The sequence below is a fragment of the Bombina bombina genome, chromosome 5 (assembly GCF_027579735.1).
Source record: "Bombina bombina isolate aBomBom1 chromosome 5, aBomBom1.pri, whole genome shotgun sequence".
Taxonomy (NCBI): Eukaryota; Metazoa; Chordata; class Amphibia; order Anura; family Bombinatoridae; genus Bombina; species Bombina bombina.
In genome coordinates, this window is record NC_069503.1 from 426,683,303 (window position 1) to 426,708,940 (window position 25,638).

General features: G+C 40.5%; 1 protein-coding gene across 2 annotated transcripts in view; it reads left to right on the forward strand.

Annotated features, from left to right (window-relative positions):
- Positions 1-25,638, forward strand: part of ANO10 (anoctamin 10) — a 778,263-nt gene that overhangs the window by 235,287 nt on the left and 517,338 nt on the right. For both annotated transcript variants that reach the window (XM_053714266.1, XM_053714265.1), the window contains exon 11: positions 10,692-10,820. In XM_053714266.1, the coding sequence (XP_053570241.1) occupies positions 10,692-10,820 (129 nt within the window). The remainder of the gene's footprint in view (positions 1-10,691; positions 10,821-25,638) is intronic.

Here is a 25,638-nt window from a genome sequence, read left to right on the forward strand (position 1 = left end):
ATACTACTTTTAGAGTGGTAGTTACATAATAATGTAATTTGAAAAGAGACTCAAGTCCGTCAAATTTAATTTTTCAAGCATTTTTGTTACTACTGTGTATCCAAATGAAGAACACCCATCCCCCAAATTATTTAAAACGTAAATTGTATACATTTAATATTAATGTAAAACTGACAATACCCATTTTAAAGCCAAACTCCATGCTTGTAATTAAATGTGTGTTTAAAAGAGGCAACATTTAGTTTTCTGGTACAATTTTATGGTTCTGTATATACCATTTTCTACTATTATTTAGTAAATGAATTATCTTGTTGTGGATTATGTTTCTTCTGTTCTAGTCATTATGACCAACTAACAGGCCAATACCTGAAAAAGAGTGTAGATAAATAATTAGCTGTTTAATAACTATAGTTACTAACATACTGTCACTCAAGCTAATCCTAAAAATCTGGTCTGGTTGCAGATCCTGAGGACTCGAATTGTAGAACCCTGTTTCATCACTATTTATTTCAGTATACTATGCCTAAATTCAGATCCTTACCTTCACCAGTTAGCATTGCTATTATGACATTGCTGCTTACTGTAAATTAAATGTATATATTTGTTTCCTTACTAAGACAGGGCTTTATTCCTTACTGTTGGGAAATACAACACCTGGCCACCAGGAGGAGGCAAAGACGTATAAGCCAAAGGCTTAAAGGGACAGTATACACTCATTTTCATATAACTGCATGTAATAGACACTACTATAAAGAATTAGATTCACAGATACTGATATAAAAATCCAGTATAAAACTGTTTAAAAACGTACTTAGAAGCTTTCAGTTTAGCTCTGTTGAAAAGGCAGTTGGAAAGCCCACTGCAAGTGGGAAATAAGACACTCCCCCCCTTCCCCTTCTTTTGCATATGAAAAGATCCTTTACACAAACAGGAGCAAGCTGGAGAAGGTAGCTGATGGTATTCAAATAAAACTTTGGGGCTTGGTTAGGAGTCTGAAAATCAGAGCAATGTTATTTAAAAATAAGCAAAATTATAAAATTTTTTTAAAAAAAAACAACTTTATGGGCTTTATAAATAGATCATCTACAAAACATTTATGCAAAGAAAAAATTAGTGTATAATGGCCCTTTAAGTATCCTTACCACTTCTTCATTACCCCAGTCATTCTTTGCCTTTCGTCACGTTAGGAGGTGGCAGAGAAGTGTCAGAAGATTCAGAGAGTCCTGAAAAGGGTATCTGCCCTTCGAGATAAGACTGGAGTTTTAACTAGTCATGTCAACCTCTCAGTGAGAGTATTGAAAGAGTCTGGAGATACAGGGAAAGTTTTTCAGTGAAAATATCCAGATTCCAGACTACTGCTAACAGCTCCTAAGCAATCAGTGTTGACGAGTTTTACTGCCTGCTTTCTCTCACTCAAGTCCATGTCAGGAGTGCTGCTATAAGTCTGTCACACTTGAGGGGCTGTGTTCTGTTCCACAGCATGGATCCTGAAGGTAAGATAGTTTACATTTTTACAAATAAAATGCTACAACAGGGTCACAGTGTGGCTTCTTTATACCTTGATAGGATCCAGGGTTAATATCCTCTGAGGCGGAGGTGGATTGTGCTATCTCTACGCTTGCTAAACGTACTACTATACCTCTTGAGGATAGTTCTTCGTTTAGAGAGATGATTAATAAGGAAATGGAAACCTTTCTGAGAAAGATGTTTCAACATACAGGATTTTTGTTTCAACCGACGGCTGCAGTTGCCGCGGTTGCCGGAATGGCTACCTACTGATGCGACTCTTTGTCGGAACTCATTGAGGTGAAGTCTCCCCTCGAGGATATTCAAGACAGAATTAAAGCTCTGAGAATTGCTAATTCTTTTATCTGTGATGCGAACATGCAAATTATTCACCTAAATGCAAAGGCCTTTAGCTTTGTGGTCCTAGCCCACCGGGCACTCTGGTTGACATCTTGGTCTGCGGCTATGACTTCTAAGTCCAGACTCCTTTCTCTCCCTTCAAGGGAAAGATTTTATTTGGTCCAGGCCTCGACTCCATTATTTTTACTGTTACCGGAGCAAGAGTGCTGTGATGGTTAATTAATTCTGTAATAAAGTGAGGTTTAAGTGTGAACCACAACTGCTGAGAAATATGTAAGTGGTGTGATGTAGCAAGGATATTATGGGGAAGAAACATAAATTACATGCCATGTAATATGAAAACCAACATAATATCTCAGCCAGTTAATATATGGTAACAATGCTGCTATTATTTTAAGGCTGCAACCTATGGTACTGTTCACAACTTATGCAGCAAAAATAAAGACAACAGAAATACCAGAGTGAATGACTTATCAGGATATGTTACAGGTAAGTAAGGTAAAATACAATGTCAGGAGGAACTAAGCAGAATCACCGGAGAAAGGAGAATGGCAAAAGTCACAGAAGCTCCGTAAAAATAAGAAGATATATAAGGCACAAAATGTTCGTTGGTATTATGTACATAATTTATATTTGCTTACTCATGAGTATGAAGAAGGAGGTATCAAGTTACCTAAGTAGAAGCACAGCGACTGTACACAGGTCTGTGTGAGAGCGGTGAATGGTGGAGCTGCAGTGTGGAGATGGCGTGTGACGTCACCGCAAGGAGTTCCGATGAGAGAATCAGCTGAAGGAATCAGAGAGTACTCGGTTCAGTCCTCAGTGTCATCACAGTGTTCGGATTAGAGTTTCAGGAATTCAGAAGTGAGGCTAAGGGAGAAGACTGTAGATAGAATACCACGGTCCAATACCAAGCACAGTGAAATGTGAGAGGTGACTATTTATAGAGCTGTAGAACATGTTTTGTTAATTAAAGGCACAGTAACTGATACAAAGGTATATATGTATAGCACTTACAAGCATATCATGACAGGACACCCCCTCCAAGGAGCCACTCCGGGGCTCATGGTCTTGGACGGTCTGGATTCCGCTGGTGGAATTTAGATACAAGGCGTGGAGCGGAGATGTTAGTCGCAGGTTCCCAGGAGTCGTCCTCCTCTTTGTAACCCTTCCATCGTATGAGGTACTGCAGAACTCCATGAAGCTTCCTGGAATCCAGAATGGAATGAACCTCATATTCAATGTTTGGGTCAATGGAGACTTGTGGTAGAGATTGATGGGTTGGTGGTGTCCGAACTGCTCGATATGGTTTCAAAAGAGCAACATGGAAAGTAGGATGAATTTTAAGCGTATTGGGTAATTGAAGTTTTACGGCATTGCAATTTATGATTTTGATAATAGGGAAAGGACCAATAAATAATGGTGAGAGCTTCCTGGATGGTGTGTTAAGACGTAAATTCTTTGTGGATAGCCAAACAAGGTCACCAATGGCATACGGTGGTGAGGGGATTCTGGTTTTATCATAGTATTTTTTGTGTGTATTTTTTGCTTCTTCAATAGCTAATCGTACTGAAGTGAAATTGAAGGTGATAGTATGAGACAAATCGTTGATATGAGCTGATTTACTGTTTCCAGGTAAAATCTGGAAACTTGGATGATAACCGTAATTAACAAAGAAAGGAGTCTGTTTAGTTGTAGAATGAATGGTGTTATTAAATACGAATTCTTCGAAAGGTATAACGGTGGACCAAGAGTTCTGGTTGGTGTGACAGTTGGTTCGTAAGAATTGTTCAACCCATTGGTTACACCTCTCTGTTTGACCATTAGTCTGTGGATGGTATGAGGATGAGAGTCTTTTGTCAATCGAAAATCTGTTGCAGAATTCTGTCCAAAGAGCGCTGGTGAACTGGGAGCCTCGATGAGTAAGAATTCGTTGAGGTAATCCATGTAGTCGGATGACATTGGTGAGAAGGATTTGTATTGTTTCAGCGGCTGTGGGAAGTTTGTGATATGGTACAATATGAATCATTTTACTGAAAAGATCTACTATTACAACTATGGTATTGTTGTTTGATGATCTGGGTAGATCCACTATGTAGTCCAACGCTATGTCAGACCATGGTCTAGATGGAGTTGAGATTGGTAATAATAAACCATATGGTCGATGTTTGGAGCGTTTAGATGTAGCACATGTTGAACAGGTATTTACATAGTTTATTACATCTGTTGTCATGGTAGGCCACCAATAAGATCTTTTTAGCATCTCCTGTGTTTTGTATAAACCACTATGTCCGGCTAAGTATGAATCGTGAGCGGAATGGAGGAGGGTATTTCTAATAGATGGTGGTACATACAGTTTTCCGTTGTGATGGAATAAGGCATCTGAGTTTAGTTGCAACTGATGATGAGGCTTGTTCAGGTCGTTCTGTTGTTCTTCTTTAAGTAATTCGGTAGAATCGATAAGGAATAGTAGAAACTTCTCCTTGGGAATCACGGACTGTGGTGTGTGAATGTAAGCGTCTTTTGTGGGTAATCGGGAAAGGGCATCCGCTTTACCATTTTTATTTGCAGGTCTGTATGTTTTGAGAAAATCGTATCTGGAGAAGTACAGGTTCCATCGGACCTGTCTAGCGGTGAGAGTCTTAGTTGATTTCAAATACTGCAAGTTTCGATGGTCAGTGTACACGATAGTAGGAAACATGGCCCCCTCCAGGAGGTGTCTCCATTGTTCAAAGGCTACCTTGATGGCCAAGAGTTCCTTATCTCCTACTGGGTAATGCGTTTCAGGTATGGTTAAACATCTGGAGTAAAAGGCTACCGGATGGAGGGGTTGTTGTAGATGTTCTCTTTGGGAGAGCACAGCTCCGATCGCGAAGTCGGAAGCGTCAACCTCCAGAACATATTGAAGCTGGTTATTAGGGTATCGTAAAATTGGAGCTGTTGTGAAACTCTTCTTCAAAAGATCAAAGGAAGTTTGTGACTCCTGTGTCCAAAGGAATTGGTTGTCTTTAGTTAAATTAGTAAGAGGTTTTGCTATGCTGGCGAAGTTATGTATGAACTTACGATAGAAGTTTGAAAAGCCTAGGAAACTTTGGACTTGTTTTCTATTAGTAGGCCTTGGCCGTTTGAGAATGGTTTCTATCTTTGAGTTGTCCATTTGAATACCTTTTTCGGAGATCTGATATCCTAAGAAAGTGATTGTATGGGAATTGAAAATGCATTTCTCTGCTTTAGCGTAAAGGGAGTGACCTCTTAAACGAGAAAGAACTTGTCTTACATGGTTAACGTGTTCACTGGGTGTTTTCGAGTATATCAAGATGTCATCAAGGTAAATAACTACGAAAACATCCAGGATGTCACTGAAAACGTCATGTATGAAGCGCTGAAAAGTGGCTGGGGCGTTACAGAGACCGAATGGCATGACGGTGTACTCATATAGTCCATATCGAGTACGGAACGCCGTCAGCCATTCGTCTCCTGCCCTCATACGGATAAGGTTATAAGCCCCCCTTAGGTCAAGTTTTGTAAACATGGTGGAACTTTCTAATCTCTCAATTAACTGAGGAATGAGAGGGAGGGGGTAACGATTTTTAATGGTAACCTTATTTAACTGCCTATAATCTACTATTGGCCTTAATGTTCCATTGAAAGAGATGTATTCCCTATGGTGGTCTTGTGTTGTGACTAGTAGTGGTATAGTCTCATATAATACGGGTCCTGTGGACAGAACCTCCCCATCTATTCCCCTTAAAGGTACGGGACACAATTTCTTAATTAGTGGAATTTTATTCAAACTAGTGAAACACACATCTATATAAGAGGCAGTAGCACCAGAATCAAGGATCCCTGTGACGTTGACTCGCAGTTGTTCCCACTGTAACGAGAGGGACAGTTTACAATAGTCAGAGGTATTACTATCAGCATTAAGTGAATGATATACGTAAGGATTCTTACCCTGTTTTTGTCTTTGTAGGATTGGGCAAGCATTTACTAGGTGTTCATCAGAGGCACAGTACATACATAATTTATGTGAACGTCTTCTGAGTTTCTCCTGGTTGGACAATGGGCCCTTGAGGAACCCAATGTCCATGGGCTCACTGGTATTCTTTGTTGGAACATAACTAGGACTTATGTTTGTAGATCTTTTAGCACTACTGTCATGAGAACCCCTCTCATGTTGCCTCTCTCGTAGGCGACGATCAATGCTAATACTCAGGTTTATCAGTTTTTCTAGGGTCGCTGGTAACTCTGTGCGTGAAAGCTCATCCTTTATGGCGTCAGAAAGACCCAAGCAGTACTGGTTTCTTAACGACAGGTTGTTCCACTGGGTGTCTTTTGCCCACCTTTTAAAGTCAGAAATATAATCCTCTACATCCCTTTTCCCCTGCTTTAGGGATCTCATGGCTGTTTCAGCTGTAAGTTGCTTGTATGGGTCGTCATATAGCTGACCCAAAGCAGAGAAGAAGGACTCCAGGGAATTTAATATTTCATCATTACTTTCTAAGAAGTTATTTGCCCAACTTCTGGGTTCTGCTCTCAAGTAAGAAATAGTAGTCATAACCTTGACTCTATCTGTTGGGTATGTATAAGGTTTTAAAGTAAAGAGTAATAAACAGGAATTTTTAAAGTCTCTAAAAGTTTTCCTGTCTCCTGTGAATACATCAGGTAAGCTAACCTGGGGTTCTTGGAAACGTGATTTAGTTTCCACATAATCTTTAATATAGGCCTTTAAAGCTCCATTTTCTTGCTTTAAGGAATTAAGCCCCTCTGTTAACAAATCCACTCTTTGGGTGAGAGTTTGAATTTGATTTGACATCTCAGCTGGGTCCATTTTATATTAAGGCTTGGTATTCTGTGATGGTTAATTAATTCTGTAATAAAGTGAGGTTTAAGTGTGAACCACAACTGCTGAGAAATATGTAAGTGGTGTGATGTAGCAAGGATATTATGGGGAAGAAACATAAATTACATGCCATGTAATATGAAAACCCACATAATATCTCAGCCAGTTAATATATGGTAACAATGCTGCTATTATTTTAAGGCTGCAACCTATGGTACTGTTCGCAACTTATGCAGCAAAAATAAAGACAACAGAAATACCAGAGTGAATGACTTATCAGGATATGTTACAGGTAAGTAAGGTAAAATACAATGTTAGGAGGATCTAAGCAGAATCACCGGAGAAAGGAGAATGGCAAAAGTCAGAGAAGCTCCGTAAAAATAAGAAGATATATAAGGCACAAAATGTTCGTTGGTATTATGTACATAATTTATATTTGCTTACTCATGAGTATGAAGAAGGAGGTATCAAGTTACCTAAGTAGAAGCACAGCTACTGTACACAGGTCTGTGTGAGAGTGGTGACCCGAAGGAATGGAGGAGCTGCAGCGTGGAGATGGCGTGTGACGTCACCGCAAGGAGTTCCGACGAGAGAATCAGCTGAAGGAATCCGAGAGTACTCGGTTCAGTCCTCACAGTGTTAGGACTAGAGTTTCAGGAATTCAGAAGTGAGGCTAAGGGAGGAGACTGTAGATAGAATACCACGGTCCAATACCAAGCACAGTGAAATGTGAGAGGTGACTATTTATAGAGCTGTAGAACATGTTTTGTTAATTAAAGGCACAGTAACTGATACAAAGGTAAATATGTATAGCACTTACAAGCATATCATGACAAGTGCCTTCCTACCGCAAGATAAGAAGAACAAGTCTAAGGGACGACAATCTTCTAATTTTTGTTTCTTTCGTTCTGACAAATAGCAATGACAACAATTCTCCTCCAAGCCCGAGCAACCCAAGAGTACTTGGAAGCCGGCTCAGTCCTGGAATAAATCCAGGCAGAGTAAGAAGCCCGCCAAAAACAAATCGACATGAAGGGGCGGCCCCGTATCCGGGATTGGATCGTGTAGGAGGGAGACTGTCTCTTTTTTCAGACGCCTGGTTCAAGGACGTACAGGATCCATGGGTCCTGAAAGTGGTATCTCAGGGATACAAGATAGGCTTCAAATCTCATCCGCCAAGGGGCAGATTCCTTCTCTCGAATCTGTCTTCCAGACCAGAAAAGAGGGATGCCTTTTCTAGGGTTCGTTCAGGATCTATCCTCCTTAGGAGTTGTTGTCCCGTACCTATCGAAAAAAGATTTGGGGTTTTATTCAAACTTTTCCGGCGTCCCAAAGATGAAGGGAACTTTCTGCTTTTCGGTCACTGGATGGAAGATAAACTTGGACAAGAGTTCTCTTATCCCAAGTACCAGGGTGGAATTCCTGGGTACTATTATAGATTCCATATCCATGAGGATATTTCTAACAGACTAGAGACGTTGCAAGCTAACTTCAGCATGTCTTGCCCTCTGGACTTCCTTGAGTCCCCCTGTGGCTTTATTGTATGCATATGATTGGTCTTATGGTGTCCTGCATGGACATCATTCCTTTTGCCAAGTTCCATCTCAGACCTTTACAACTGTGTATGCTGAGGTAGTGGAACGGCGATCATTCAGATCTGTCTCAACAGATTGCATTAGACAGCCGGTCGAGAGAATCGCTCTCTTGGTGGCTCTGTCCAGATCATCTGTCCCGAGGGACATGCTTCTTAAGACCATTCTGGGAGATTGTGACTACGGACGCAAGCCCATCTGGATTGGGAGCTGTTTGGGGTGCCAGGAAGGCACAGGGGTTGTGGACTCAGGAGTCCTCTCTCCCAATCAATATTTAGGAACTATGGGCAATCTTCAAGGCCTTGAAGGCTTGGCTACTTCTGGGTTCTTCCCAGTTTATCAGATTCAAATCAGACAATATAACCTTGTTGGCTTACATCAACCATCAGGGGGGGGAACGAGAAGTTCCTTGGCGATGAAGGAAGTATCTCAGATTTTGGAGTGGGCGGAGGCCCACAGCTGTTTGCTGTCGGCGATCTACGTTCCGGGAGCGGACAACTGGGGGAGGATTTTCTCAGCAGGCAATCCTTCCATCCAGGGGAATGTTCTCTCCATCCCGAGGTGTTTGCAGAGATATGCAGCAAGTGGGGGACGCCGGAGATAGATCTCATGGCGTCTCGTCTCAATACCAAGCTACCCAGGTATGGGTCGAGATAGAGGGATCCCCAAGCGGATCTAATGGATGCACTAGCAGTGCCCTGGAGTTTCAAACTCATATATATTTTTCCTCCATTACCGCTTCTTCCTCGAGTGGTGGCCCGCATCAAGCAAGAGCAGGTATCAATAATCTTGATTGCTCCATCGTGGTATCGAAGGACGTGGTTCGCTGATCTAGTGGGGATGTCCTCATCTCCTCCATGGAAGTTACCTTGTCGCAAAGACCTGCTGATACAAGGTCCATTTGTTCATCAAAATCTAGATTCTATGAGGCTGACTGCGTGGTGATTGAACGCTTAGTCTTAGCCAAGAGAAGTTTCTCTGAGTTTCATTTATACTCTTATTCAAGCTCGGCATATCAACCACAAGATGTGGAGAACCTACTTATTCTGGTGTGAAGAGCGTGGTTTTTCCTGGCACAGAGTTAAGGTTGCCAGGATCTTATCTTTTCTCCAGGATGGGCTGGAGAAGGGCCTTTCTGCTAGTTCCCTGAGGGGACAGATTTCGGCCCTGTCGGTTTTATTGCACAAGAGACTGGCTGAGCTTCCAGACATGCAGTCCTTTAAGGCTCTGATTAGGATCAGACCTGCGTTTAGATCTGGGGCTTCTTCTTGGAGCCTAAATCTTGTTCTTCGGTTTTGCAACAGGTTCCGTTTGAGCCTCTGCATTCCATTGACCTTAAATTGTTATCTTTTGAAGGTTCTCTTTTTGTTGGCTATTGCCTCTGTGCGCAAAGTTTCTGAGCTCTCTGCTTGGCAATGTGATTGTGTCAGATCGCAACATCAATCAGGAGATTGTGGTTCCTTCTTTGTGTCCTAATCCTTCTTCATCAAATGAATGCTTACTTCACAATTTGGATGTGGTTCGCTCCTTGAAGTTCTATCTTCAGGCTACTAAGGAGTTTAGACAATCTTCCTCTTTGTTGTCTATCAAGGAAGCATAAGGAGCAGAAGGCTACTTAGACTTCCCTATCTTTTTGGTTAAGGAGTGTCATCCGCTTAGCTTATGAGACAGCGGGACATCATCCTCCTAAGAGGACAACGGCTCATTCCACTAGAGCAGTGGCTTCCTCTTGGGCCTTTAAGAATGAGGCCTCTATGGATCAGATTTGTAAGGCGGCTACCTGGTCCTCCTTACATACTTTTAAAAAAAATTCCAAGTTTGATGTTTTTGCTTCGGCTGAAGCAGGTTTCGGGAGAATAGTTTTCCTGGCTGTGGTGCCCTCAGATTAGGGTCCACCTCTTCCTTTTTGTTCCCTCCCGTTATTCATTCAGTGTCCTCTGGAGCTTGGATATAGTTTTCCCAACAGTAAGGAATGAAGCCGAGGACTCTCCCTATCTTAGGAAGGTAAACATAATTTTTGCTTACCAGATAAATTCCTTTCCTTATTTTATTCTTCTGTCACCATTTATACCCTAACGTTTCTCCTACTTTTCCTTGTTCCCTCTGCACAATGACTGGGGTAATGAGGAAGTGGGAGGGATGTTGAAGCCTTTGGCTGGGGTGTCTTTGCCTCCTCCTGGTGGCCAGGTGTTGTATTTCCCAACAGTAATGAATGAAGCCGTGGACTCTCCCTATCCGGAAGGAAAGGAATTTATCTGGTAAGCATAAATAAAAAAAAATAAAAAAAATGACATTTGGTATTACATCGCCATAAATATATGGTTTTTATGGTAATTTTATTTTGTCTACATTTCTTTAATTATACCTTTGTTGCCTATGTTCTCTTTCAGCTGGCGTTTGAAGTCATGGGTGTTATAGCAGTGATTACAAACTGTACTTTGTTGGGGATGTCTCCACAAGTCACCTCACTTTTTGAAAGCTCTAAAATGGACCTTATTTTGATTGTGGCTTTAATTGAGGTATGTTTTTACTGTTTTTTTCTATTATTTAATTATAGTAAATCACCTGATTTAAGCATCTGTTCTATTTCTGTAATGAAATGTGATTACCCATAGTTAACAATCTAAAGGAAGATCGAGATTTTTGAAAAATACCCCTCATATCATTGATCTGTTCGCGTTGGTTGGTTGACTTATTGTGGTGGTATGCTCGTACAGGACAAACTGATGGGATCTACCCATTGAGAGTAGTATTCTCATATGAATTTGAAGATGAAGTTGTAAAATATGCCGGAATCCATTGATAACTACAGTTAATAACCATTTTAAAGTATCAAGTGTCTGTAGTATATCTTTCTCTCAACCCATTTTGTCTTGATCGTTAGAGCACCTTATTTTTAGATTGGTTGATATTTCTGTACCTTTAGTGTAAAACAGTTGGGTCAAATGTTTCTTGCGCTGCTAATTTGAATATGTAAGATGAATCTCCTGTGATATTCCCCCTTCAAATATCAATTTTAATTAAACCAAAAAAAATGATAGTGATAGGAGATAAAGCGCAAAGATGCTTAAACCTCTATATATGTGCCTCTATGAGAGGGAAATAGTAGCTTACAATGTATTTCTAATACTAAGGCAGACTTTTGATTGATCAAGCCAAAAAACATAATTTATGTAAGAACTTACCTGATAAATTCATTTCTTTCATATTAGCAAGAGTCCATGAGCTAGTGACGTATGGGATATACATTCCTACCAGGAGGGGCAAAGTTTCCCAAACCTTAAAATGCCTATAAATACACCCCTCACCACACCCACAATTCAGTTTAACGAATAGCCAAGAAGTGGGGTGATAAGAAAAAAAGTGCGAAAGCATATAAAATAAGGAATTGGAATAATTGTGCTTTATACAAAAAAATCAAAACCACCACAAAAAAGGGCGGGCCTCATGGACTCTTGCTAATATGAAAGAAATGAATTTATCAGGTAAGTTCTTACATAAATTATGTTTTCTTTCATGTAATTAGCAAGAGTCCATGAGCTAGTGATGTATGGGATAATGATTACCCAAGATGTGGATCTTTCCACACAAGAGTCACTAGAGAGGGAGGGATAAAATAAAGACAGCCAATTCCTGCTGAAAATAATCCACACCCAGAATAAAATTTTTAATGAAAAAACATAAGCAGAAGATTCAAACTGAAACCACTGCCTGAAGTACGTTTCTACCAAAAACTGCTTCAGAAGAAGAAAACACATCAAAATGGTAGAATTTAGTAAAAGTATGCAAAGAGGACCAAGTTGCTGTTTTGCAAATCTGATCAACCGAAGCTTCATTCTTAAACGCCCAGGAAGTAGAAACTAACCTAGTAGAATGAGCTGTAATCCTTTGAGGCGGAGTGTTACCCGACTCAACATAGGCATGATGAAATAAAGATTTCAACCAAGATGCCAAAAGAAATGGCAGAAGCTTTCTGATCTTTTCTAGAACCGGAAAAGATGACAAATAGACTAGAAGTCTTTCGGAAAGACTTAATAGCTTCAACATAATATTACAAAGCTCTAACAGCATCCAAAGAATGCAATGATTTCTCCTTAGAATTCATAGGATTAGGACATAATGAAGGAACCACAATTTCTCTACTAATGTTGTTAGAATTCACAACCTTAGGTAAAAAATTCAAAAGAAGTTCGCAGCACCGCCTTATCCTGATGCAAATCAGAAAAGGAGACTCACAAAAAAAGAGTAGATAATTCAGAGACTCTTCTGGCAGAAGAGATGGCCAAAAGAAACAATACTTTCCAAGAAAGTAATATAATGACCAAAGAATGCATGGGTTCAAAAGGAGGAGCTTGAAGAGCCCCCCAGAACCAAATTCAAACTCCAAGGAGGAGAAATTGACTTAATGACAGGTTTTATACGAACCAAAGCTTGTACAAAACAATGAATATCAGGAAGATTAGCAATCCTTCTGTGAAAAAGAACAGAAAGAGCAGAGATTTGTCTTTCAAGAAACTTGCGGACAAACCTTTATCTAAACCATCCTGAAGAAATATAAGTCTTCCAGACTCTATAATATATCTCTCTAGATACAGATTTACGAGCCTGTCACATAGTATCAATCACAGAGTCAGAGAAACCTCTTTGACCAAGAATCAAGCGTTCAAACTCCACACCTTAAAATTAAGGTTTTGAGATCCTGATGGAAAAAAGAACCTTGAGACAGAAAGACTGGTCTTAACGGAAGAGTCCACAGCTGGCAAGAGGTCATCCGGACAAGATCCGCATACCAAAACCTGTGAGGCCATGCTGGAGCTACCAGCAGGACAAACGAGCATTCCTTAGAATATTGGAGAATACCCTTGGAAGAAGAACTAGAGGCGGAAAGATATAGGCAGGATGACACTTTTAAGGAAGAGATAATGCATCCACTGCCGCCGCCCGAGGATCCCTGGATCCGGACAGATACCAGGGAAGTTTCTTGTTTAGATGAGAAGCCATCAGATCTATTTCTGGGAGTTCCCACATTTGAACAATCTGAGGAAATACCTCTGGGTGAAGACCATTCGCCCAGGTGCAACGTTTGGCGACTGAGATAATCCGCTTTCCAATTGTCCATACCTGGGATATGAACCACAGAGATTAGACAGGAGCTGGATTCCGCCCAAACCAAAATTTGAGATACTTCTTTCATAGCCAGAGGACTGTGAGTCCCTCCTTGATGATTGATGTATGCCACAGTTGTGACATTGTCTATCTGAAAACAAATGAGCAACTCTCTCTTCAGAAGAGGCCAAGACTGAAGAGCTCTGAAATTGCACGGAGTTCCAAAATATTGATCGGAAATCTCACCTCCTGAGATTCCCAAACCCCTTGTGCCGTCAGAGACCCCCACACAGCTCCCCCACCTGTAAGACTTGCATCTGTTCAGATTATAGTCCAGGTCGGAAGAACAAAGAAGCCCCCTGAACTAAACGATGGTGATCTGTCCACCATGTCAGAGAGTGTCGTATAATCGGTTTAAAGATATTAAGTGAGATATCTTTGAGTAATCCCTGCACCATTGGTTCAGCATACAGAGCTGAAGAGGTCGCATGTGAAAACGAGCAAAGGAGATCGCATCTGATGCGGCAGTCCTAAGACCTAAAATTTCCATGCATAAGGCTACCAAAGGGAATGATTGTGACTGAAGGTTTTGACAAGCTGAAATCAATGTTAAACTTCTCTTGTCTGACAAGGACAGAGTCATAGACACTGAATCTATTCTAGAAACCTAAAAAAGGTTACCCTTGTCTGAGGAATCAATGAACTGATTGGTAAATTGATCCTCCAACCATGAACTTGAAGAAACAACACAAGTCGATTCATATGAGATTCTTCGAAAATGAGAAGACTGAGCAAGTACCCAGATATCGTCCAATAAGGAAATACCAAAAACCCTGTTCTCTGATTACAGAAAGAAGGGCACCGAGAATCTTTGAAAAAAATTCTTGGAACTGAGGCTAGGCCAAACGGTAGAGCCACAAAACTGGTAATGCTTGTCTAAAAAGAGAATCTCAGACACTAAAAGTGATCTGGATGAATCGGAATATGCAGATACACATCCTGTAAATCTATAGTAGACATATAATGCCCTTGCTAAACAAAAGGCAGGACAGTCCTACAGAAACTGAATGTTAGTATCCTTACATAACGATTCAATATTGATAGATCCGGAACTGGTCTGAAGGAATTGACCTTCTTTGGTACAATGAAGAGATAAAATAAAACCCCAGCCCCTGTTCCAGAACTGGAACTGGCATAATTACTCCAGCCAACTCTAGATCTGAAACACATTTCAGAAATGCTGAGCCTTTGCTGTGTTAACTGGGACACGGGAAAGAAAAAAATCTCTTAGCAGGAGGCCTTAACTGAAGCCAATGCTGTACCTTTCTGAAACAATGTTCTAAAACCAGAAATTGAGAACGGAATTGATCAAAATTTCTTTGAAGAAAACGTAATCTGCCCCATACCAGCTGAGCTGGAATAAGGTCCGCACCTTCATGGGTACTTAGGAGCTGGCTATAGGTTTTCTAAAATAGTTTCCAAACTGATACCGCTCCTGAGGATGAAGGATCAGGCTTTTGTTCCTTATTGTGAGGAAAGGAACGAAAAATGATTATTAGACCTAAATTTACCTTAGATTTTTTATCCTTTGGTAAAAAAGTTCCCTTCCTTCCAGAAACAGTTGAAATAATAATTTATTACCCTGGAAAGAAACGGAAAGTAAAGTTGACTTAGAAGACATATCAGCATTCCAAGTTTAATCCATAAAGCTTTTCTAGCTAAAATAGCTAGAGACATATACCTGACATCAACTCTAATGATATCAAAAGATGGTATCACCAATAAAATTATTAGCATGTTATAGAATAATAATAATGCTATAAAATTATGATCTGTTACTTGTTGCGCTAAAGCTTCTAACCAAAAAGTTGAAGCTGCAGCAACATCCGCTAAAAATATAGCAGGTCTAAGAAGATTACCTGAACATAAGTAAGCTTTTCTTAGAAAGGATTCAATTTTCCTATCTAAAGGATCCTTAAATGAATTACTATCTACCGTAGGAATAGTAGCACATTTAGCAGGAGAAGAGACAGCCCCATAACCTTAGGGATTTTGTCCCAAAAACTCTAATCTGTTAGATGGCACCGGATATAATTGATTAAACGTTTAGAAGGAGTAAAAGAATTACCCAAATTATTCCATTCCCTGGAAATTACTTCAGAAATAGCATCAGGGAGATTAAACACTTCTGGAATAACTACAGGAGATTTAAAAAACCTTAATTAAACGTTTAGATTTAGTATCAAGAGGACCAGAATCCTCTATTTCTAATGCAATTAATACTTCTTTAAATAAAGAACGAATAAATTCCATCTTGAACAAATACAAAGATTTATCAGCATCAACCTCTGAGACAGAAACCTCTGAACCAGAAGAACCATTATCAGTATCAGAATGATGATGTTCATTTAAAAATTCATCTGAAAAAAAGCGAAGTTTTAAAAGACTTTTATGTAAACTAGAAGGAGAAATAACAGACATAGCCTTCTTAATGGATTTAAAAAATAAAATCTCTTATGTTTATCAGGAACACTCTGAAAATTAGATGTTGACGGAACAGCAACAGGTAATGTAACAGTACTAAAGGAAATTTTATCTGCATTAATAAGTTTGTCATGACATGCAATACAAACAACAGCTGGAGAAACAGATACCAAAAATTATAGCAGATACACTTAGCTTGATAGCTCCAGCACTAGACAGCGATTTCCCTGTAGTATCTTCTGACTCAGATGCAACGTGAGACATCTTGCAATATGTAAGAGAAAAAACAACATATAAAGCAAAATTGATCAAATTCCTTAAATGACAGTTTCAGGAATGGGAAAAAAATGCCAAAGAACAAGCTTCTAGCAACCAGAAGCAATGAAAAATAAGACTTAAATAATGTGGAGACAAAAGCGACGCCCTTATTTTTTAGCGCCAAATAAGACGCCCACATTATTTGGCGCCTAAATGCTTTTGGCGCCAAAAATGACGCCACATCCGGAACGCCGACATTTTTGGCGCAAAATAACGTCAAAAAATGACGCAACTTCCGGCGACACGTATGACGCCGGAAACGGAAAAGAATTTTTGCGCCAAAAAAGTCCGCGCCAAGAATGACGCAATAAAATGAAGCATTTTCAGCCCCCGCGAGCCTAACAGCCCACAGGAAAAAAAGAGTCAAATTTTTGAAGGTAAGAAAAAATGATTAATTCAAATGCATTATCCCAAATATGAAACTGACTGTCTGAAAATAAGGAAAGTTGAACATTCTGAGTCAAGGCAAATAAATGTTTGAATACATATATTTAGAACTTTATAAACAAAGTGCCCAACCATAGCTTAGAGTGTCACAGAAAATAAGATTTACTTACCCCAGGACACTCATCTACATGTTTGTAGAAAGCCAAACCAGTACTGAAACGAGAATCAGCAGAGGTAATGGTATATATAAGAGTATATCGTCGATCTGAAAAGGGAGGTAAGAGATGAATCTCTACGACCGATAACAGAGAACCTATGAAATAGACCCCGTAGAAGGAGATCACTGCATTCAAATAGGCAATACTCTCCTCACATCCCTCTGACATTCACTGCACGCTGAGAGGAAAACCGGGCTCCAACTTGCTGCGGAGCGCATATCAACGTAGAATCTAGCACAAACTTACTTCACCACCTCCATCGGAGGCAAAGTTTGTAAAACTGAATTGTGGGTGTGGTGAGGGGTGTATTTATAGGCATTTTAAGGTTTGGGAAACTTTGCCCCTCCTGGTAGGAATGTATATCCCATACGTCACTAGCTCATGGACTCTTGCTAATTACATGAAAGAAAAGTATAATATACAGCCAGAAAGATTTTTTTTTATCAACCATATACAGGTAACAGAATAAAATATATAAAGAAGGACAATTGAAAATGGCAGATTAAAAATGAATTTAATGTATTAAAACTATTAAAATTTCCTAAGTTAATAGCAACTAAATTATATAAACAATTAGGCAGAGCAAGGGTCAGCCGACCCAATAAACTAAGAAGTTCAGGGTACCCCGTTAAAAAAGAGAGGATAAAAACTCTAATGATCAGTAGCGGATATCGTATACGTAGTCCCAGTGGAATAATAAACCTTGGTGGGTATCTGATTTGAAAAACATAAATCAGTCTTTCTCTAAATATCCATCTTCTATAACTTGGAGAGTTTGTTAAATGTGAAAACGTTATCTTCTTTCTCCAACATAGGTGTGTCCGGTCCACGGCGTCATCCTTACTTGTGGGATATTCTCTTCCCCAACAGGAAATGGCAAAGAGCCCAGCAAAGCTGGTCACATGATCCCTCCTAGGCTCCGCCTACCCCAGTCATTCTCTTTGCCGTTGTACAGGCAACATCTCCACGGAGATGGCTTAGAGTTTTTTAGTGTTTAACTGTAGTTTTTATTATTCAATCAAGAGTTTGTTATTTTAAAATAGTGCTGGTATGTACTATTTACTCTGAAACAGAAAAGAGATGAAGATTTCTGTTTGTATGAGGAAATGATTTTAGCAACCGTTACTAAAATCCATGGCTGTTCCACACAGGACTGTTGAGAGGAATTAACTTCAGTTGGGGGAACAGTGAGCAGTCTTTTGCTGCTTGAGGTATGACACATTCTAACAAGACGATGTAATGCTGGAAGCTGTCATTTTCCCTATGGGATCCGGTAAGCCATTTTATTCACACAGTAAATAAGGGCTTCACAAGGGCTTATTAAGACTGTAGACATTTTCTGGGCTAAATCGATCATATTTACACATATTTAGCCTTGAGGAATCATTTAATCTGGGTATTTTTTGTAAAATAATATCGGCAGGCACTGTTTTAGACACTTTATTCTATTGGGGCTTTCCCTAATCATAGTCAGAGCCTCATTTTCGCGCCGGTATGGCGCACTTGTTTTTGAGAACAGCATGACATGCAGCTGCATGTGTGTGGAGCTCTGATACATAGAAAAGTCTTTCTGAAGGCATTATTTGGTATCGTATTCCCCTTTGGGCTTGGTTGGGTCTCAGCAAAGCAGATTCCAGGGACTGTAAAGGGGTTAAATATAAAAACGGCTCCGGTTCCGTTATTTTAAGGGTTAAAGCTTCCAAATTTGGTGTGCAATACTTTTAAGGCTTTAAGACACTGTGGTGAAATTTTGGTGAATTTTGAACAATTCCTTCATACTTTTTCGCAATTGCAGTAATAATGTGTGTTCAGTTTAAAATTTAAAGTGACAGTAACGGTTTTATTTTAAAACGTTTTTTGTGCTTTGTTATCAAGTTTATGCCTGTTTAACATGTCTGAACTACCAGATAGATTGTGTTCTGACTGTGGGGAAGCCAAGGTTCCTTCTCATTTAAATAGATGTGATTTATGTCATAAAAAATTTAGTAAAAATGATGCCCAAGATGATTCCTCAAGTGAGGGGAGTAAGCATGGTACTGCATCATCCCCTCCTTCGTCTACACGAGTCTTGCCCATACAGGAGGCCCCTAGTACATCTAGCGCGCCAATACTCCTTACTATGCAACAATTAACGGCTGTAATGGATAATTCTATCAAAACATTTTAGCCAATATGCCCACTTATCAGCGAAAGCGCGACTGCTCTGTTTTAGAAAATACTGAGAGCATGAGGACGCTGATGATATTGTTTCTGAAGGGCCCCTACACCAGTCTGAGGGGGCCAGGGAGGTTTTGTCTGAGGGAGAAATTTCAGATTCAGGAAAAATTTCTCAACAAGCTGAACCTGATGTGATTACTTTTAAATTTAAGTTGGAACATCTCCGCGCTCTGCTTAAGGAGGTGTTATCCAATTTGGATGATTGTGATTATCTGGTCATTCCAGAAATACTATGTAAAATGGACAAGTTCCTAGAGGCCCCGGGGCCCCCCGAAGCTTTTCCTATACTCAAGCGGGTGGCGTACATTGTTAATAAAGAATGGGACAGGCCCGGTGTACCTTTCGTACCTCCCCCCATATTTAAAAAATTGTTTCCTATAGTCGACCCCAGAAAGGACTTATGGCAGACAGTCCCCGAGGTCGAGGGGGCGGTTTCTACTCTAAACAAGCGCACCACTATACCCATAGAAGATAGTTGTGCTTTCCAAGATCCTATGGATAAAAAATTAGAAGGTTTGCTAAAAAAGATGTTTGTTCAGCAAGGTTACCTTCTACAACCAATTGCATGCATTGTCCCTGTCACTACAGCCGCGTGTTTCTGGTGCGATGAGCTAGAAAAGGCGATTATTAGTAATTCTTCTTCTTATGAGGAGATTATGGACAGAATTCGTGCTCTTAAATTGGCTAATTCTTTCACCTAGACGCCACCTTGCAATTGGCTAGGTTAGCGGCGAAAAATTCTGGGTTTGCTATTGTGGCGCGCAGAGCGCTTTGGTTAAAATCTTGGTCAGCGGATGCGTCTTCCAAGAACAAATTGTTTGACATTCCTTTCAAGGGGAAAACACTGTTTGGCCCTGACTTGAAAGAGTTTATCTCTGATATCACTGGGGGCAAGGGCCACGCCCTTCCTCAGAATAGGTCTTTCAAGGCCAAAAATAAACCTAATTTTCGTCCCTTTCGCAGAAACGGACCAGCCCCAAGTGCTACGTCCTCTAAGCAGGAGGGTAATACTTCTCAAGCCAATCCAGCCTGGAGACCAAGGCAAGGCTGGAACAAAGGAAAGCAGGCCAAGAAACCTGCCACTGCTCCCAAGACAGCATGAGATGCGGGCCCCCGATCCGGGACCGGATTTGGTGGGGGGCAGACTCTCTCTCTTCACTCAGGCTTGGGCAAGAGATGTTCTGGATCCTTGGGCGCTAGAAATAGTCTTCCAAGGTTATCTTCTGGAAGTGATTCATCCTGTTCCATTAAAAGAACGAGGGATGGGGTTCTACTCCAATCTGTTCGTAGTTCCCAAAAAAAGAGGGAACGTTCAGACCAATCTTAGATCTCAAGATCCTAAACAAGTTTCTCAAGGTTCCATCGTCCAAAATGGAAACCATTCGAACAATCCTTCCATCCAGAAGGTCAATTCTTGACCACGGTGGATTTAAAGGATGCGTATCTACATATTCCTATCCACAAGGAACATCATCGGTTCCTAAGGTTCGCATTCCTGGACAAGCATTACCAGTTCGTGGCGCTTCCTTTCGGATTAGCCACTGTTCCAAGGATTTTCACAAAGGTACTAGGGTCCCTTCTGGCGGTGCTAAGACCAAGGGGCATTGCTGTAGTACCTTACTTGGACGACATTCTGATTCAAGCGTCGTCCCTTCCTCGAGCAAAGGCTCACACGGACATAGTCCTGGCCTTTCTCGGATCTCACGGATGGTAAGTGAACGTGGAAAAGAGTTCTCTATCTCCGTCGACAAGAGTTCCCTTCTTGGGAACAATAATAGACTCCTTAGAAATGTGGATTTTTCTGACAGAGACCAGAAAAACAAAACTTCTAAACTCTTGTCGGATACTTCCTTCCGTTCCTCTTCCTTCCATAGCACAGTGCATGGAAGTGATAGGTTTGATGGTAGCGGCAATGGACATAGTTCCTTTTGCGCGCATTCATCTAAGACCATTTCAATTGTGTATGCTCAGTCAGTGGAATGGGGACTATACAGACTTGTCTCCGAAGATACAAGTAAATCAGAGGACCAGAGACTCACTCCGTTGGTGGCTGTCCCTGGACAACCTGTCGCTAGGGGTGACCTCCCGCAGACCAGAGTGGGTCATTGTCACGACCGACGCCAGTCTGATGGGCTGGGGCGCGGTCTGGGGATCCCTGAAAGCTCAGGGTCTTTGGTCTCGGGAAGAATCTCTTCGACGATAAATATTCTGGAACTGAGAGCGATATTCAATGCTCTCAAGGCTTGGCCTCAGCTAGCGAGGGCCAAGTTCATACGGTTTCAATCAGACAACATGACGACTGTTGCGTACATCAACCATCAGGGGGGAACAAGGAGTTCCCTGGCGATGGAAGAAGTGACCAAAATCATTCAATGGGCGGAGACTCGCTCCTGCCACCTGTCTGCAATCCACATCCCAGGAGTGGAAACTTGGGAAGCGGATTTTCTGATTCGTCAGACATTGCATCCGGGGGTGTGGGAACTCCATCCGGAAATCTTTGCCCAAATCACTCAACTGTGGAGGCATCCCAGACATGGATCTGATGGCCTCTCGTCAGAACTTCAAGGTTCCTTGCTACGGGTCCAGATCCAGGGATCCCAAGGCGGACTCTAGTAGATGCACTAGTAGCACCTTGGACCTTCAACCTAGCTTATGTATTCCCGCCGTTTCCTCTCATCCCCAGGCTGGTAGCCAGGATCAATCAGGAGAGGGCGTAGGTGATCTTGATAGCTCCTGCGTAACCACGCAGGACTTGGTAGGCAGATCTGGTGAATATGTCATCGGCTCCACCATGCAAGCTACCTTTGAGACGAGACCTTCTTGTTCAAGGTCCGTTCGAACATCCGAATCTGGTCCTACTCAGCTGACTGCTTGGAGATTGAACGCTTGATCTTATCAAAGCGAGGGTTCTCAGATTCTGTTATTGATACTCTTGTTCAGGCCAGAAAGCCTGTAACTAGAAAAATTTACCACAAAATATGGAAAAAATATATCTGTTGGTGTGAATCTAAAGGATTCCCTTGGGACAAGGTAAAGATTCCTAGGATTCTATCCTTTCTTCCAGAAGGATTGGAGAAAAGGATTATCTGCAAGTTCCTTGAAGGGACAGATTTCTGCCTTGTCTGTGTTACTTCACAAAGAGCTGGCAGCTGTGCCAGATGTTCAAGCCTTTGTTCAGGCTCTGGTTAGAATCAAGCCTGTTTACAAACCTTTGACTCCTCCTTGGAGTCTCAACTTAGTTCTTTCAGTTCTTCAGGGGGTTCCGTTTGAACCCTTACATTCCGTTGATATTAAGTTATTATCTTGGAAAGTTTTGTTTTTGGCTGCAATTTCTTCCGCTAGAAGAGTTTCAGAATTATCTGCTCTGCAGTGTTCTCCTCCTTATCTGGTGTTCCATGCAGATAAGGTGGTTTTACGTACTAAACCTGGTTTTCTTCCAAAGTTGTTTCTAACAAAAACATTAACCAGGAGATAGTCGTGCCTTCTTTGTGTCCGAAACCAGTTTCGAAGAAGGAACGTTTTGTTGCACAATTTGGATGTTGTTCGCGCTCTAAAATTCTATTTAGATGCTACAAAGGATTTTAGACAAACATCTTCCTTGTTTGTTGTTTATTCTGGTAACAGGAGAGGTCAAAAAGCAACTTCTACCTCTCTCTCTTTTTGGATTAAAAGCATCATCAGATTGGCTTACGAGACTGCCGGACGGCAGCCTCCTGAAAGAATCACAGCTCATTCCACTAGGGCTGTGGCTTCCACATGGGCCTTCAAGAACGAGGCTTCTGTTGATCAGATATGTAGGGCAGCGACTTGGTCTTCACTGCACACTTTTACCAAATTTTACAAGTTTGATACTTTTGCCTTCTTCTGAGGCTATTTTTTGGGAGAAAGGTTTTGCAAGCCGTGGTGCCTTCCATTTAGGTGACCTGATTTGCTCCCTCCCTTCATCCGTGTCCTAAAGCTTTGGTATTGGTTCCCACAAGTAAGGATGACGCCGTGGACCGGACACACCTATGTTGGAGAAAACAGAATTTATGTTTACCTGAATAAATTACTTTCTCCAACGGTGTGTCCGGTCCACGGCCCGCCCTGGTTTTTTAATCAGGTCTGATAATTTATTTTCTTTAACTACAGTCACCACGGTATCATATGGTTTCTCCTATGCAAATATTCCTCCTTAACGTCGGGTCGAATGACTGGGGTAGGCGGAGCTAGGAGGGGATCATGTGACCAGCTTTGCTGGGCTCTTTGCCATTTCCTGTTGGGGAAGAGAATATCCCACAAGTAAGGATGACGCCGTGGACCGGACACACCGTTGGAGAAAGTAATTTATCAGGTAAACATAAATTCTGTTTTTTGTGGTAATAGGAATATTCTTTGGTGTGAAAGATGTAAAAGTTGGTACTTACTGTCTGCCTCGAGCTTACCCCGCAGACCGGTCCTGGAGCCTATCAGTCATTTTCCTTGTAACTCCCGTTAAGTTGTTACGGGTCTGTGTTCCAGACTGATCCCTTTGTGTCGTTCCTTGGCTCTGCGGTCCTGCGTGTGCTTACTGAGGTCAGAGCTTTCACTAACTTTAAACAGTTTTTCAGCGGTTGTCAGCATAAGCGGCTGTCAATGCCAGCGGTTCTCACGCTGAATCCTAGTATCTCCAGATCTCCGTGGTATGTTGTCGGGTGGGGTTGGGTGGTGGTCAAGCAGTTAGAGCTACGCGTTTTCAGCCGTAAGGTTGGCCATTTTTCAAGCTATAACCTATAACCTATTTAGAGAAAGACTGATTTATGTTTTTCAAATCAGATACCCACCAAGGTTTATTATTCCACTGGGACTACGTATATGATATCCGCTACTGATCATTAGAGTTTTTATCCTCTCTTTTTTAACGGGGTACCCTGAACTTCTTAGTTTATCGGGTCGACCGACCCTTGCTCTGCCTAATTGTTTATATAATTTAGTCGCTATTAACTTAGGAAATTTTAATTGTTTTAATACATTAAATTCATTTTTAATCTGCCACGTTTAATTGTCCTTCTTTATATATTTTATTCTGTTACCTGTATATGGTTGATAAAAAAATCTTTCTGGCTATATATTATATTTGTTTGGCTTGATCAATCAAAAGTCTGCTTTAGTATTAGAAATATATTGTAAGCTACTATTTCCCTCTCATAGAGGCACATATTAGAGGTTTAAGCATCTTTGCGCTTTATCTCCTATCACTATCATTTTTTTTAATATTTCTGTACCGCAATGTGCGACATCTGCAAAATAAAGGGACATTACTGTATGCCAAATAGAAATGTGGATCCAATACTATATCCTATTAGATGAGCTGCTTTTACCGTTTCGGACTTTGGGCATAATCTGATGCTAATATGGATAGCTGTGTTAAAATGATGGCGCTACCTATTCTCCTATATTAGCTTTAGCATTTCTGCTTCATAAGTTTTACACTTTTTTAATATTTTTTATTCCAACATGTTTCCAAGAATCCCATTAACAATCCTGCAAAACACTACGTTCTGATAGATGGAAGTGTGTAGTTTTAAGATAATTTTAAATGTACTTTTTAATCATTTTTTCCAGTTCTCTTTGTACTCTTTGTTAATAAGCATATCTATGTAGGCTCAGGAGAAGTAATCGATTCCTGGGAGCCAGCTGCTGATTGGTGGCTACACTGCTATACCTTTTTATTGGCTTACAAGGAGGGTTCAGCTTGGTCCCTTTGCAGGGATAATGTGCAATATATATGTTCTAACACAGAGCATTTTCTTTTTTGCACTTTTATGTCCCTTTAACATAATCATTCATTGTGAATAAAACTGGGCCTTAACTTTACACTTTCTAACGTTATTTAGTTATTACATTAAATGATCACACCCTATTAAATGTAAGATATTTTATTGGTACCAACAAACATAGAACACCCCATATACAAAAGTACCCAGTTTCCAAAATTCTTCTTGTTTTTTTCTCATTTAGTAGAATGTGCTATTTGAATAGTTTGTAATAGGAATTTATGGAAAAAAATAATAATTGTTAAGACTTCAGTGTGTATAGTTATGGAAGCCTTATCTCCTGAAAACAGAAATAAACTAGAAGCTGTTTAATGCAGAGCCTCTAAAGAAAGTTAATACTTTAAAAATAAATACTGTACATATATATGAATAACTTCATAAGACCTTAATATGTGTCTGCAAATGAGATGGTGATATGATAGAAACCTCTATAATATGACCTGATTTAAATATACACGTGGATACAGCAATTTTTGGTTTTGAGTTGGAGAAAAACTACTTTAATAGAGGGTGATCAGTGTGTGTAAATCATTTCAACATAAATGCTAGGGACAAAAGTAAATAAAATTATATCTGGGATATGTCTAATTCAAAGGGACAATCTAATTGCTCTGATTTGTTAGATTATTTGCCTTAGAAACGCCCATTTACTATGTGTATTCAAACTGTAAGATCTGGTTGGTAATATGGATAGCAATAATTCCAGCAGAAAAATACACAAAATATATGTTGCTGTTTACAGGGTAGGATTAGAGAAATAAAATAGTAACTGTTAATCATTTAGTTTAATTATTTTTTTATTTTTTTTAAAG